We start from the raw sequence: 15,948 nt of genomic DNA, 5'->3' as shown, positions 1-15,948 counted from the left end.
AGAGAAAGACGGAGAAAAGTGATTTAAAACTGACCCCGTTCTCTGAGGATTTCCTTTGTCGGTTGCCATAACTACAAAAACGTGTTCGTTTCGTTTTTCGTAATCCAGAGGGCTCAGAAGAGTGAGGGCTCCTGATGTCCCATTGACTTGGAAAGCGGTCTGTTTCGAATGGAAGGGCTTTATTATATATCTCGCTATTATAATCCCATCAAAGTGTATAAAGGTTTTCATCCGTTCTTATTCCGAAGACAAACAATGAAAAGTCCGTCCTTCTTACTTTGGTGGTGTTTATGTAGTATCTGTCGATTCGCCCGTTATTGCCAAAATCAATATCTCGTGCTCGGAAGAAAGCCGGTAGTTCCGTTCCTACAGGTAAACTCTCGGGGAGTTCCAGAGCGTATTCCTCTGCAAAGATTCAACGCGGATTAGGCGAGGGTGTCACGGACGGGAAAGATTGATACGTTCTCGCGTCGGGAATCGAGGATAAAGTAAAAAGAAACCTACGTTCGTCAAACACTGGCTTGTTGTCGTTGACGTCTTCAATGTCCACGATGATCGGTACGCTCGAGTTGTAAGAGTTGATGGATAGGTTGTCTCGAGCGTAAGCCTAAAGATTTGGAAAACCGTTTAGGAGTGACCAACGGGAATTTAGTTCGGTCAATGTTAGTTTGTTGTCTTATCAGTTGGTATTATAGGAATTGTAAAGACTTTGTCCCAAATAGATATTTTTTAGTTTTTTAGTTATCAATTTGTTGATCGAGTAGTTAAGGGCAATAAGTTTATAATTATTTTTCCACGAAGTGTGTCTTTGGCATCGTAAATGTTTACTGAGGGCTTTATTAATAATCAGCTAGGCTAATACCGAAGGCACCACCTTAGGCCCAAGTCATCTAGCGACTTTTAAAGCCATTAATTCAGGGTTACACGTAGAAGGTGGTGGCAAGCTCTTTATGCCACGCGAGCCAAAAGCTCCCTACACTTACTATTACCGTTAAGCTCAACAAGTTTTTATGGAAAGGGGAAACAGAAGTACTCAGGAAAATATCCATTTAACTTGTGGGGAGAGAACTTGCAAGCTCAATGCAGAAGCACTAACTCCGAGTTTTCACCCAGTGTCACAAGCTGGGATCGAACCCGGCTCCTCTTTCTACCAGGAGAAAGTGCTAACCACTCTGCAAGCCCACCTTTATAGAATGACCAAATATTTTTGGTGGATTTTAGTTTAAGACGTTAAGGCTACAACGAGCTCTTTGCCTCTTCGAACAGAGAACCTAAGTGACACTCTTATGGAATATAGTTATAAACTTACGTTGTATTCTGAATTTTGAAATTATTAGATATGGTTTACACTTACTTTCATTCTGAATGAAGTCTGGTTGGCAGGGTAGTCCCTATCGACCGTGTCCATCAGAACTAATTCTCCAGTTTTCGGGTTCATCCAGAATTTCTTCAGTTCGTTACCTTCGCCAATCCAGAAGGTCACATCTTGTTCTTTGGAAACCCGGTGAGGGTTAGTGGCGTTCAAGATACCCACGGTGATACTTCGAGGCGCGTTTTCTGGAATTCGGAAATGGTAGGTTTGTCGTTCGAAAACGACTTGTTCGTCGTTAATATCTTCCACTCTGACGACCAAGGTGACAACTGGGTTGGACAAGGCTGCCGCGTCTGGTCCTTGGAACAATCTTATGTTGCGAGCGGCCACGTGCAAGACGTACTGCTTGCGAACTTCGTAATCTAGACGACTTGTAGTGAAGACTATACCGCTGTTCTCGTCTATGCCGAATAACTTGTCTTCGTTACCACCAACGATGGCGTACTTGATAACGGCGTTATCGTCGGAGTCGAAGTCTTTCGCCGTCAGTTGGAAGACTTTGTACGGTGGCTCTTTCTCTTCCGGCACGACGGCCTCAAAGGTATCGTTTTCGAAAACAGGAACGTTGTCGTTAATGTCTTCGACATTGATAACGACCGACGAAGTACCGCTGAGTTGAGGGATACCGCTGTCGAAAGCCACGACGATCAGATTCAATTTGGCTTCCCTTTCCCTGTCCAATCGTCTTCTGGTTATAATATTGCCTCTATCGTCGATAAGTACCGCGTCGTTTGCTTGGTCACCAACCAAGGTGTACCTCACAACTGAATTCTTGCCGGAATCTCTATCTTTAGCCTAAAAATGAAAGTAATTTCGATTAAAACAGCTAGTGTTGTAAGTCGGAAATAGACCGAGGCCTTTTTTCCGGAAAATTTTCCGTATTTTTCCGAAAAAAATAAAGTTTTCATTCCATGATTAGTCTAATATATTGTTTCCAACTTTAAATAAACTGGCATTTTCACCTAATTTTTTTGAATCTAAACCTCTAGACCAGTTTAAACTGATTAACAATGTAACACTATTAATGTTTTGTAGTATATTTACTGATATTAGACTTTTTATATCGGTAAAAAGTTAAAAACATTCCTTAAAAAGTAATTTATGTTTCAATTTTGTATTTTTATGATTTGCGGAAAATTTTCCCAATTTTGTTTCCGGAAAATTAACAACATTAAAAACAACCCAAAGGGTCAACTAAAGGTCAAAGTCAACTTACCAAAACGGTTCCAACGGTCAAATTCTCTTTCATTTCCTCAACAACGGAGAAATTATAATGTGGTGCGGAAAATTTAGGCCTATTGTCGTTGATATCGATTACCCTGATTGTCAGGGGTGAAACGGCGGTCTGAATAAAGAAAAGTTAATTATATTCACCGCGATGGGAACTTTTTTTCATACGCCGAAATAGGAAACTTACATTGACCCCGTCGGAAGCCTGTATAAGAAGGTCGTAAGAGTTCCGTAATTCGTAGTCCAGGACGGCGGCGGTGGAAACCAAACCCCTAAATTAATTACAAAGTCAAGGTTACCGTATATGCCGATATTTGGGCGTATAAAAACGCCCCGGGCTGTCATCCTCTAAACCCCGTCTTATCTAACATCATTTTATGGTACGGGAGGTGGTGGGGGGGGGGGGGATTAAGTGATCATCCTCAATATAATTTAGGACCATTTCCTCGTTTTTTGGAACCCAAGTAAAGCTTTTTAAGAAGGGCGTTTCACCTTGCCCAAAAATTATCGCAACCTAAAGCTTTAGGGCATTTAACTAAAATATAAAAATAAGGCAATATTTTCAAGAACAGATAACGGTAAAAAAAATGTTTTATTAGCGTAATCACCTTAAGGTGATCTTTAATCGTGGATCAAGTAAATTATGGAGAAAGAAAACCAGGTTTTCGTGTTGGTATATTTATATTTCTTATTATCCTCTTTTATCCTCTAAAAATGGATTTATTTAAAGAAACTCACGTGTAATTGTTCATATGGAAAAGCTTCTCGTCATTGCCGGCAACGATGGAATAGTCCAAGACGGTATCGGAGTCGGGATCTCTCGCCTGAGGACGTGAAACAATCATTTGTTTAGACACTCTACGCCACTTATCTAAATGGCTTTGCTTATAGGAAATCTCATACGAGCCCCGCGGCTTTATATTTCGGACGTATCGAGGGACTAATTTCTCGCAATTAGAAGGCACGCGCGGACCTACTGACACATTGAAACACGCTATCGTCGGATCAATAATTATTGATAGATGGAACGTGGAAGAAGGGGTATGATTAGGAAGGGTTCTCGACTTACCGTGATTTGATAAACCGGAGCTCCAGGTGGTAAAGACTCCCCGACGTACGCGATGAATGGCGGGTTAAGGAATTGAGGAGGATTGTTGTTGACGTCCGTCACGTTGATATGGACGACAGCGACGGAGGTTCTATCGACGGGAAGAATTGGTTACACCGAAAGGGGTGAGATCGCTTTTGTCGGCTCGTCTTACCTTCTTTCGGATGGAATTTCGGCCATGTCAGTGGCTTTGACGAAGAAAGTGTAGTTGGCCGGTTTGACGCGCATATTGGCGAACGCTTCCATGATGAAGACGGCGCCATCCTGGGGGGACACGTCGAATGGGGCGGTTTGACTCAAAGTGTCGTTTTGTTTGAAGTACGTGATGCGACCGTTGTCGCCCAAATCAGGATCCACGGCGTTTAACTGCAACAGTTGAAAATTAAAATTATTTCAATTCAAGCCGGAGATTGACCACTTATATACAATGACAGTGGTGGCTCTAACAAAGAGGCCCCAATATACTACGAAAGGGTGCCCAAAATATTTAAAATATGCGAAAACCTTTGTGGATAACTTTTAAATTCCTTACAATTCTATTATAATGTAATTTATTACAGGAAGCGTAGAAATTTAAATTTTATATTAAATATATTTTCTTAATAATAAAAAGGTACAACGTTATTTCAAGTTCACAAAAATATTTTATTTAAAAACATATAAATAATAAATAAAATATTTTTGTGCACTTGAAATAACGTTGAATACCTACCTTTTTATTAGTATATTTGCGCAAGTTAAAGCAAAAAATTTTAACCTTTTCTAAAAAATATATATATTTTCTTAGTTTTAAGAAGCCTTAAAAAATAAAAGTTGTGAGCCCCACGTACCTTAAAAAAATCTGGGGCCGACACTGTCAAACGGGACTCGTACTAAAAATATTCGCCATTATTTATCTGTTTATGTAAACTTTTAGGGTGCCTTTTAAATAATCTTAAGTATATTATTTTTCGTAATAATTCTTATAATATTCAATATTTTAATTAATTTATTAATAACTTCCAAAGTTCTTATTCGTATATAATTCGTATAACATTCAATATTTTAATTAATTATTAATTTATTAAGAAATTCCAAAGTTCTTATTCGTATATAATTCGTATAATATTCAATATTTAATTTAATTATTAATTTATTAAGAAATTCCAAAGTTCTTATTCGTATATAATTCGTATAATATTCAATATTTTAATTAATTATTAATTTATTAAGAAATTCCAAAGTTCTTATTCGTATATAATTCGTAAAATATTTCATAATTTTATTAATTATTAATTTATTAAAAACTCCAGAACTTCCAAAGTTCTTATTCGTATATAATTCGTAAAATATTTCATAATTTTATTAATTATTAATTTATTAAAATCTCCAGAACTTCCAAAGTTCTTATTCGTATATAATTCGTATAATATTCAATATTTTAACAAAATATTAATTTAAAAGCAAGATTATAGAAACTGACAACAGATGTAGCATTACTCGACTTTTAATTAAGAATTTATCTATGGAAATATATAATAATATTACGAGTCCCTTTGGATATAAGTGATCCGAGGACTAAAGGTCGAAGAAACTTACCCGTCCAACGACAGTTCCTGGCAAGTCGGTTTCGATAACCCGGAATGTGTACACGCTGTTTGGTTTGAACTCCGGATTGTTGTCGTTCGCGTCCAGCAAATGAATCTCAACGGTCGTGCTACTCGATTTGGCATTGGGGTTGACGTTTGGCCTTCTTTCAAGAGCGCGAACCTAAACCAACGCCAGATATAAAATAAGACTTAGAGCCGTTATTTCATTTAAACGTAAGAAACGGGTCTTATAAAAATAAGCCTCGAAATAAGCTGACTTATTTGACGTCATAATATTCGTGATTCAACCGCGAGGTATCTCTTTTCGAAAATCCTTATTACAAAGGGTTTGTAAGTGTATCTTATAAATGAGTAATTGTTGCTCAACAGATACGCTCAAAAATAAAATAAATTGTAGCCTATTTTTCTACATTTGAAAAAAAAACGAGTTTCCAACGAAACAATTACTTTTGCTTCCTTCTAGAATTCAAAACCCGTATAAAAATAAAATGCAAATTTAACTCTCGCGCAAGACGAGCGAACGATCCATTAGGCCGAGTGCGAAAGAAAAGGTTGGAGGAATTCTTTTCCAACTCTTAAAAGTGGAAGCGAACATCGGTTGGCGGGAAACGAAACCCATTTATTTGTGTACTAACACGGCTCATTTTTCACCGGCTGCAGGCTGGACTAGAGCCCTCGCTGACCACCAACGGTAATTACCCTCCCCCGTTCGCGTACCGGGTAATTTATTCTATACTCGAAATACGATAAATCTTACGATGCTACTTAGACACTTAAAACTATAAATTATATCTGCCGTGTATCGGAAACGCTATTTTATGGCGCAATAAAAATTAAGGACGTCCTAAATTTAAGAACGCCGTTAGTACAAATATTTGTTGGCCTAAGGTTGAATAAAATGTAACTGATAAGGGATTTTTGGGTAAGATCCCAAAACAAAAATTATGAGTAACTGTGATATTATTAGTAATAATTATCAGCTAGGCTAATACCCAAGGCATCATCTTAGGCCCAAGTCATTTAGCGACTTTTAATGCCTTTAAACAGGTAGCCGGGTTACAATGCGTAGGAGGGTGGTGGCAAGCCCTTCATGCACTACACTAACTATTACCGCTAACCTCTACAAGTTGTTATGGAACTCAGGAAAAAACCCATAAACCAGTGGGGAGAAAACTCACAAACTCTACGCGGAAGTATAGTAGGCCTAGCAGTGTGTAGATTCATTTTTATATACCTTCATAGATATGTAATCTTTGGTCTCTCTGTCTAGCTTGTTGGGGTCTTTGACACTGATCCATCCACCGGTTGGATCGATTTTAAACGCGCCTGTACTGTCTTCCAGTTGATAGACAAATTTAGAATTTTCCCCCTGCGGAAAAAAAGTGATAAAAATAAAGTAAGAAATGAATTGGAAATATATGACAGTTGTCAATTTTAAGTATATGGGAAGAAAGAATTGGAATTTAAATAATAGATGAAGGGTGGACGGGGTTTTTAGGAGGCGGAATCCAGACGGTTTATTCGTCTTCGACGTACTTGATCGGCGTCGACGGCGAAGACTTGTACGACTGTGAAGCCCGGAGGCAAATTTTCCATAACGGTGATGTTGTAAGTGTCAAATTCGAATTGGGGCATGTTGTCGTTGATATCGTTGATGTTAACATGGATGCGTGCCAGTGCGTATCGAAGAGGGTTGTCCATTTGCGTCGCCTGGAAAAAGACAAAATGCTTAAAATTAGAACTTTTGAAGCCCATTCCGAGTCTTATCGAGCGTGACAAAATTTCGCGGTGACAACGACTCCCAGATCCTGTTCGCGAATAATATCTTACGTAGTATAATTACCATAAGTAATTACCATAAGTATGACCAATTACATTTTTCTTACAACCACCTTTTTTTGCCACTAAGAAATTTAGCAAATCAATAGCTCAGAAATTTTATGTTATTTTTAAGTTTATTTTTTCCTTTAAGCAGACAAAATCAAATTTAAAATACGACATAATTTGCTTAGGGTTAGCTTTTTGGTCTCTTTTCATTATGGAATATTCTACCTATACGCGTATTCTATCACTCTTTGCAATGCAGTTCATAGGTGGTTCTTATTAACTTAAAATCAAATTTAGCCTAGCTAATAATAATCAGAATATGGAGGTTGAAATTCATAAACTTCATTATGACTGCAGAGATAATTTAGGTCTTAAATCTGAAAGATATTACAATTAAAGAAGAGACGCATATTCAATAATCAATTAGAAGTTCCGATCAAATTATTCATAATTATTTTTCCATTTTACCGTTAGTTTTCATTTTCAAAGCATTTTCCTCAAATTGATTTTATTCCCGGAAGTAAAGTTCAAGAAATCTCTATTTAAATATTTTTACGCGTCCCCGTGAAGATAGGATGTAATAAACAATTTACATTAGTGTCACACTAATTATCAATACATTACTTAGGATAGTATCTCAATATATTTCCGGGTGCATCCAATTGGGGAAACATAACTGAAATTTCATTACGGAAAAAAGTGAAAAGTTTTCTAAGGATTTTTGTAATCTTACAAATATCAAAAGGAAACGAAGAAATATTTAAATAGGACATGATATTTCGCATAATGAACTACGTTTAAGTTGACTTTAATTGTGAAGCTGAATTTCTAGCTTTCGTAGAAAAAATACAAACATTGACAACAAGTTAAAATATTCCCAATACCATCTTGATAACAACTTAAAGATCTAAAGTCTTTGAAAAGTAAACTTATCAGAAAGTTAAAACCCGGTCTGTCCTTGGCTTAATTTGAAAAAATCCATCGAATATATTTAAACCTTTTAAATTAAGTGTCTGTCCCACCCAAACCCGCATTAACCTTAAATAAAGTAAAACTTCGAGTTAAGTCGGTCAGAACAAATTCGAAACAATAAATAAGTTATGAAAAATCAATAGCTCGTGTAACTATCGTCAATCATAACTCCTACGTACCCAAGAACCTAAATTTCATATTTATTTTCGTAAATTCCCGTCGTAAATTTCAAACCTTAGAAACAATGGTTTTTCTCAGTTAAGAGTGAGAAATAACGCGTGCCACTTTAGGCTCCAACGTCTAAGCGAGATTACATTCTACAACACGACTCGAGAAAAGAGAGGAGTTAGCTCGCGATGATGAACTGTACATAAAGTGCGCCGCGGGCCATCTAGCTTCCTTCTCTCCTTTTTGATTCATTCGCGAAAGTTGGGATGGCGTAAAAAAAGAAGAAAGATATTAAAAACCGTCAGAGATAAAAGAGAAAAAAGATGCAAGCGGGAGACGCCAAACTAGTAGATCCGGTGATGACCAAAGTTAAGGAGAATTCTAGCCACGAAAAAAACGTCTTTGACCCACTTTTCGCGAAATCCACTATCTTTTTCCCCCTATATACGCCTTTCTGAACGCCACCAAGTGGGATGAATCGGTATAGATACCACCGCGCGCCGGAGTGAAATAAGTACCCAAAACTTGAGGGAACCGTTGAAGGTGGGTAAAAGGGTGAAGTTTGCGTCTCGAATTAAACGTAGCCGTAAAATATCGGCGATGTCAAAGGTCGCGAACGAAAGTGCCACCCCATTGGTTCCTTTTAAATCAACGGAAACGTACATTCTTAACTGATGGAATGTGGTTTTTCTTCTCCAGTCGCTCAAACTAGATTTTACCCGAAGAATACGCGATTAAGAAACTTACCGTGTGTAATTCAATTTTAAAAGATTTACGTAATGTATGTTTCGTTGAGTTCAAATCTTTTGTTTCGACTAACTAAGGGTCACCGTTACATCAAAGTAACGCTACGATAAGCGTTTACTTTATTATTAATAGTAAAATAACTTCATCATCGTGATTTAAGATGGTATTAATTTAAAAAAATGGGTCATCTTGTGTGTGCGTTTTTAAAACCATTCTCGTTATTTCACCCACGTACCTCCCTACACGGAAAATGTTAATTTTGATGATATGAAAAATAAGACCGCAAAGAGGTAGAAACATTATCGACGTCCTTCGATATAAATCCCCGCATATCTGTCTCCTGTATCAACCGTTGAATTTTAGTTTTAAGTCGTTTGCAGCGTTGCCAGCTTGATCGACTAGCTTTATCGTACCAGCAACAGTAAATTATCGTTTTCTGTTCAGAATTATCGTACCCTTCAAAAATTTTATATTTAAAAAAACATTTTCCTTATGAACGATATTGTTGCAAATTATGGGTATGGTTTTTAGTTTAATTAACAATATACAGGGTGTTTCAAAAGGTTATGCAAATATTTTAAGGAGTTGTAGGGGGTGAGTTGAGAAGTATGCCTGTTTTGTTCCCCATTTTCCTACGATGAGTGAAAAGAGTGCCAGATAGCTTCAAAGTATGGCCTACTAGCCCCTGGAAGTAGGCTGCGACAAGTGCAAAAACAAGCAGCAGGGACTTTAAATACTGTTTAAGTTTACTTTTTTACGCTGGTTGCCTCGAGTTGTTTACCAAGTCCTTTTTTACCAATCACACGAACCCAAACCTTAATGTTCTCGTTTCCCTGCTGCTTTGTTTTGCGCTTGTTGCAGCCTACTTCCAGGGGCTAGTAGGCCACTGCATATGCTTGCCAGACTTGTGCGCAAAGTACCTCGATATTAGCTTATTTGGATGGAATTATCGCACAATTGACGTCACCGTACGCTCTGCTATAGTACATCGTACAGACGTTCAATTTATCGTACAAAACGATAATTATCATACGGGTTGGCAACGCTGGTCGTTTGCATATCGTAGGTTGGTAGTGCCGGTATAAAAACAAGAGCGTTACCTGAATCTGTAGGATGATGGTTGGGCTGGGCAGGGATTCCAAATCCAATTCCTTCACCAAATACAGATCACCCGTCTGCTCGTGCAATTCGAAGATTCCCTTGTCATTGCCTAATATGATGTTGTATCGCAAACGAGCGTTGATGCCACTGTCTTGATCGAAAGCGTGAATTCGAGGGTGCGTCGCCACTTGTTGTCTTATCGTGGCACCCTGAAATTTCGAACGAATCGAACGTTAGAAGTTATTGTCACGTTTTTGTACGTTTCATTGTTTGATTTCAAAAGGTAACTTATTCTTAAAAAAACGTTCGCTACATAAATAATAATGAAAACCCGGAAACAGAAGCCAAATGAAATAATATAACGGGAACAAATAACCATAAAAAATTTGTTTATTAAGTTTCAGAGATGGGCAGAGTTCCCAGTAGGACACGCTCAAATTAAATATTTTTCCCCGTTCCATCCTAATCTTGTACACTAATCACACGCTTCTTGAAGAATCCCACACTTCTACCATGAAATAGGCCTAAAGATCTATCTAAAAACACAATAACAAAACAGTCTATAAAGTTCCGTAGGTTGCCAAAGGCGGAAGAAAAATCCGTTATTTTAAAAGGGTGTTTTCCCGCTTTTTAACTTCAAATCTACGTTCGCGAAACTTAATTTCGAAGTAAAGGCTAACTTGGAAATCATTGCCTTTTTCCTCGCTGTCTCGGCGCAACGCGACCAAGACCAGAAAGAAGCCAAATTTAAGGGCGTCTACCGGTTTATCTTGATATTACGTATACCACGTCTTTTTACTTTCAATTTTTGAATGTGAAAGAGCGAGAGTAGTGTGGGTTGGTTATCTCAATCGAGGTCGCGAATCATTAGATTTTTTTAGACGACTTTTCTTAAGGAACATAAAAAAATCAGAAGTAGGCTTAATAAGAAGGAATGATGAAAATGCACCGTTAGGTCTAATCTAAAAAGATTTGGAAAAAACTCCGCGGAAAGAAATTGCAAGGAGAACGTGTTGTGCATTAGTAATGAATTGATCTCGGCAATTCTGGATCTTGGAAACTTATGTACGCTTTTTATTCTCCAGTTTTGCTTTCCATAAACCTAACTTTGAAAGTCTATAGTAGAGGGAATGCTCAATTTTTTGTTCACTTAAAGGAGCTACTATGATTATTAGTTTGAATTGATATTGTAATTTGAGTAGTTGATTAAAGCGGAAAAGTTACCAATGAAAGTAATTAAATGCGCTTCTTTTAGCTCGTGGTTATCATTAAACCTTTCACGTTCATTCTGATTAAAACATAGACTATTTCCATAAGTGTTCCATTTTGGGTATGACGTCAATGCTACGTCACTTCACACATAATAATCAGCTAAGCTAATACCCAAGGCACCACCCTAAGCCCAAGTCATCTAGCGACATTTATTGCATTTAACATAATTAAAGGCTTATGCGTTTCCCTAATACACTTACAAGGAGACATCCCGAAGTGTAACCCACCGATTTTGTTCAAACTCGGGGGATTGGAAGACCTTCATGTATCATGAAAAATCCTAAAGGGAATTTATTCAATGGGCAACCGTTTTGCCATGGCAACGAAAGATGTTTTTGACAACACAAAATATTAAATTTTCCCATTGAAAATAACATGGGATTTTGATCTCAAATTGATCAAAAGGTGATCAATTTTGATTTTTTTTTGTAAATTTTTATCTATTTTTTCTATTTTTGGCATTTTCGAAATTTTGAAATTTGTTAAAATGTTCTTAGGAATCGGTCAGAATCCCATGTTATTTTCAATGGGAAAATTTTCATTTGTTGTTGTCAAAAACCATTTTCGTTGCCATGGCAAAACGGTTGCCCATTGAATAAATTCCCTACAGGATTTTTTAAGTTACATGAAGGTCTACCAATCCCCCGAGTTTGAACAAAATCGGTGGGTTACACTTCGGGATGTCTCCTTGTTAGAAGTCGTATTTTTCTTAAATAACCCTTTTTGCACGTAGTTCTATGGTTTCAATTGCTTCTAAATTTCTAAATAACATCAATTTCCATTATTAAAAGTCCTTATAAAATCCGAAATCTTAAATCGAAAAGCCAAGGTATAGCGCTGCGTTCGTATAAAGGAGATTCTATCAATAACTTAAAAAGCTCGGGTTAAGAGCGTACCCGATTTCTTTCATTGACTAGACGTACGTGGCCCAAACCAATCTCGAGATATCCTTCGAATGTTGTGGACCGGCATAGTTTCGTAAAGGACTAATGCAATTTGTTGCTTGATGTTTGTGTTAGGGTTTTTTTTTGTTCGTAGTCAGGAATAATAAAAATAGACCAACCGAAACGACCAGCGATTCGGATACGTTGGCCTTGTAGACTTCGCTGGTAAAGAGTGGATTTTGGTCATCGGCGTCTCGGACTCGGATGGTCATCTTCGTTACGGAGGATAGCACCGGACTTCCATGATCCTATAATACCACAAAAAATGAATACGCGTTTAAGTACGCTTACAAACTACAAAAAAAAACGGATATAAAATGGGTTATTTGGGTAGAAAACCACAAGTTCCGTTACGGACAACTTTGTAAGGAATACTATCTTCGTGCTAGTAAATCATTCAAATTTTTATCGAAATTTGCAACTTCATAACGTTGATTGTGACAAATGAAAAGCTACCCTATACGCGTGAGTTTCAAAGTGGCGTGGAACGGCTAGATTAACACGCGGAAATCGTAAAAGGCACTCAGGCAAATCTTAACATTTTTTTCCTTTTCAAATTCACTTCTTCCGTCATGCAACAATTACGAGCTGAAAAACGAACTGTGTCTCTCTCTGTGGTTGGCCTATAGACGTTGTCTTCTCTCTCTCTCTCTCTGGGATATGGGCTAAAGGGAACCGCTTGTCTTTGTATTCCTAAACAATGGTCGTAGAGACAATTATGATGCCATTAAAGTCTTAAGCACCGGAGTCTCTTTTTATTATAAAGTCCCCTGTCTCGGTTGGAAATGGATAAATTAAAAACCTTGAAGAAGGGTTAATAAGAAGTATCTTTTGATAACAATCAACTGAGAGTTATACACTTTCTGTTTCAAATACCGGATAACGTATTATTCACGCGTAATTAGAAACGCGGTAATTACGGTAGTTGGCGCGCACTTTTTCTCTCTCTCTTAAGTACATTAATCAACAACAACCGTAATCTATAAATCATTTAAAAAAGAGGACATTAATTTCGAAACATTGTCATGGAAATTTATTAAAAACCTCGTGAAAGTCCCAACAGAAGAACTTTTCGGTATATTTAATTATCATTTTAAGGAATCTAGTCGGTGAGACAAAAGATTTCCGTGCGGAAAATTTCAACAATTCAAGAAAAATTAACCTTTATGAAATGGAAAAAATAGCCTTGAATACAACATCGCTAACGCGTTTACCTAAAAGGCCTACACCTAAACTTTATATTTTTCCATTGAAAATAAAACTGGAACGAACAAGGTTAAGTGGGCGGGTTTTGGGAAAATTCTCGCCTTTCATGGCCAGGAAGGGAACTCTTCATTAGAAATTATTTCTTTATCTTATGAACGAATTTTGAACGCGACTAAAATGGAAGAGAAGAAATCGACACTTTTTATCCGATCTAGAGTCGGAAATTCGAAATTCCGATTGAAAATCCAATAACAAGGGGAAAACTTTTTTTTCAGTCAGTCGCGTCGTAACGAAGCTTACTTTGGCTTGTAGTTGTAGTTGGAACTCGCGGACACCGTGATCGTAATCCAAAGGCTTGTTGACAACCAGAATTCCGTCTATTGGATCGGACAGCACGAAGGAGTTGTTCCCGTTTCCACCCTACGCGAATAATACGAAAAAGAAACGAAGCTTTTAGACGAGCTATTTTATTTGTTTGGCGCGTGGTGTCAGAGAACCGTTAGCTAAAAAGGAGTTAGGACTATACTATCTATTTTAGTTTCTGATTGTAGCGTTGACACGTTCCGGATAAGAAAATAGTTGGCGGTGACGTATAGTCACCTTTACTTACCACTATGGAATAGGTGACGTCGGAGTTGGCAGTATTGGGTTTATCGCGATCCAGGGCTCGGATCCCACGGAATACCGTTAAGCCAACAGGCGTCAGCTATCAAAGGAAACGTGTTTCAGTTTTACAAGAAAAAAACCCAACGATGGTCAGGAAATTAGGTTAGTAAAGCGACAAAATATTAAATACCTCGTCGACGTCCAAGTGATACGGAGTATTTTGGAATTCCGGGGCGTGGTCGTTGATGTCTTGAATGTAGACGGTAACTGGAAGAAAGGCTTCTTCCTGTATTTGAGACAGAAAAAAAAATTAAGTGGGATGGCAAAAATAATGGGTCTTCTTTATAGAATTTATTGGTATAGCGTACCGTGCCACTTCCTCCTCGACATGTTAACTTGAATTTCAGGACACTCTGAGGATCGTGCTGGAATGAGTTGGAAAAGACGCGGTTCAAGAAATTTGTTGCAATTTATGGTTATTTGCGAAAATAGAGCAATTACAGAATCGACTAAGTCCTCTAAGGATTTGGCTATTTTAATGGCCACAGTCTTGTCGTCGACATCTTGGAATTTGAAGTAGTTGATGTCGCTGAGACTGTTGTCGACGGCTTCGAGCTTAAACTCGTTTCGAGGATAGACTTGCACTTTGAACACCTCTTCGTCAACTTTTATATTTTCGGCTACCCGTTCGAACCTTCGATTTTCACCCAATGGATAGAAATGGCATGCTACAAAGAGACAAATTTGGAAAATTATGCAAATGGTATGATAAATTTTAGGTTCAGGCCTGATACTGAGTCACTTTTCTCACTTAAAATCACTTTTTTTTAAAACCTGTCACTAAAAGTCCATTTTCCCAAAATTAGTTATTATTTATTTCTTTTTCGAATTTTTAGATTTCCTTAGCATTGAACGTTAGAAAACTGTCTTATAACCCTTTTTTTACAAATAATAAAACAAAATCAAACTCCGTTCACTTTAAATTTTTTTAATTTTTGAAAAGCCCGCCATTTACTTTAATAATTTGCCCATTTTGGCGCTGCGGTACTTGAGAAGCTCCGGGAGAGGGGGTGTAATAAAAGGTACGTCTGCTTATTTGATTTCGCGGGTATTCCGTGTAAACACTTGTTAGGCCTATAGCTAGCCAAATAAAGAACAGGTATGTTTAAAAATAGTTAATTCAAAAGAAAATAGATAAACAAATCTAGTCTAATTTCGTTTTTTCTAAAAAAAAGTGATACAAAAGGCAATAAAACAGTATTTTTTGTTCCCACTTTTGGTAGATTTACAGTCACTATTTAGTCACTTTTAAAAAAAATTTAGTCAATAAACTCACTGAACTCTACTGTGCAAGTGAGTATCAGCCCTGAAGTTATAATAATCAGCTAGGCTAATACCCAAGGCACCACCTTAGGCCTAAGTCATCGTGCGACTTTTGAAGCCCTTAATTCAGGTGGCCGGGTTACAATGCGTAGGAGGGTGGTGGCAAGCACTGCATGCCACGAGATCGAGCCAACAGCTCCCTACACTAACTATTACCGTTAACCTAGACAAGTTTTTATGGTAGGGGAAACCGAAGAACTCGTGGGAAAACCCCTTAAACCAGTGGGGAGAGAACTTGCAAACTCAACGCAGAAGGAGTTGTTCCGAGTTTTCACCCAGAATTATCATATAGTTTTTTAAAGCAAGTACTTGTACATATTATAACCGATAATTAGCTCCAAAAACAACCAAACAAATTAATTAAAAGCAGCGAAATTAATTGAAAAATCAAATTATTTAAAAAAATATAATTGCCAATTGTAA

The 15,948-nt window shown here is 37.4% G+C and overlaps 1 protein-coding gene across 1 annotated transcript in view; it reads right to left on the bottom strand.

Moving 5' to 3' along the window:
* LOC149926641 (protocadherin Fat 3-like) overlaps positions 1-15,948 on the bottom strand; it is a 45,494-nt gene that overhangs the window by 11,639 nt on the left and 17,907 nt on the right. Inside the window, exons 2-20 of the mRNA XM_090158108.1 lie at positions 14,644-14,870; positions 14,511-14,567; positions 14,333-14,428; positions 14,147-14,242; positions 13,837-13,956; positions 12,450-12,578; positions 10,114-10,323; positions 6,836-7,009; positions 6,534-6,668; positions 5,289-5,459; positions 3,865-4,076; positions 3,672-3,801; positions 3,341-3,426; positions 2,790-2,874; positions 2,589-2,717; positions 1,355-2,167; positions 505-607; positions 278-405; positions 35-159 (exon numbers count right to left, since the gene is read on the bottom strand). Of these exons, the coding sequence (XP_090014234.1) occupies positions 35-159; positions 278-405; positions 505-607; positions 1,355-2,167; positions 2,589-2,717; positions 2,790-2,874; positions 3,341-3,426; positions 3,672-3,801; positions 3,865-4,076; positions 5,289-5,459; positions 6,534-6,668; positions 6,836-7,009; positions 10,114-10,323; positions 12,450-12,578; positions 13,837-13,956; positions 14,147-14,242; positions 14,333-14,428; positions 14,511-14,567; positions 14,644-14,870 (3,226 nt within the window). The remainder of the gene's footprint in view (positions 1-34; positions 160-277; positions 406-504; positions 608-1,354; positions 2,168-2,588; positions 2,718-2,789; positions 2,875-3,340; positions 3,427-3,671; positions 3,802-3,864; positions 4,077-5,288; positions 5,460-6,533; positions 6,669-6,835; positions 7,010-10,113; positions 10,324-12,449; positions 12,579-13,836; positions 13,957-14,146; positions 14,243-14,332; positions 14,429-14,510; positions 14,568-14,643; positions 14,871-15,948) is intronic.

This window comes from Leiobunum rupestre, chromosome 9 (genome assembly GCF_980474605.1).
Source record: "Leiobunum rupestre chromosome 9, qqLeiRupe1.1.hap1, whole genome shotgun sequence".
NCBI lineage: Eukaryota > Metazoa > Arthropoda > Arachnida > Opiliones > Sclerosomatidae > Leiobunum > Leiobunum rupestre.
The sequence above is the reverse complement of the archived record's forward strand: the minus strand, read 5'-3'. Positions and strand labels throughout refer to the sequence as shown.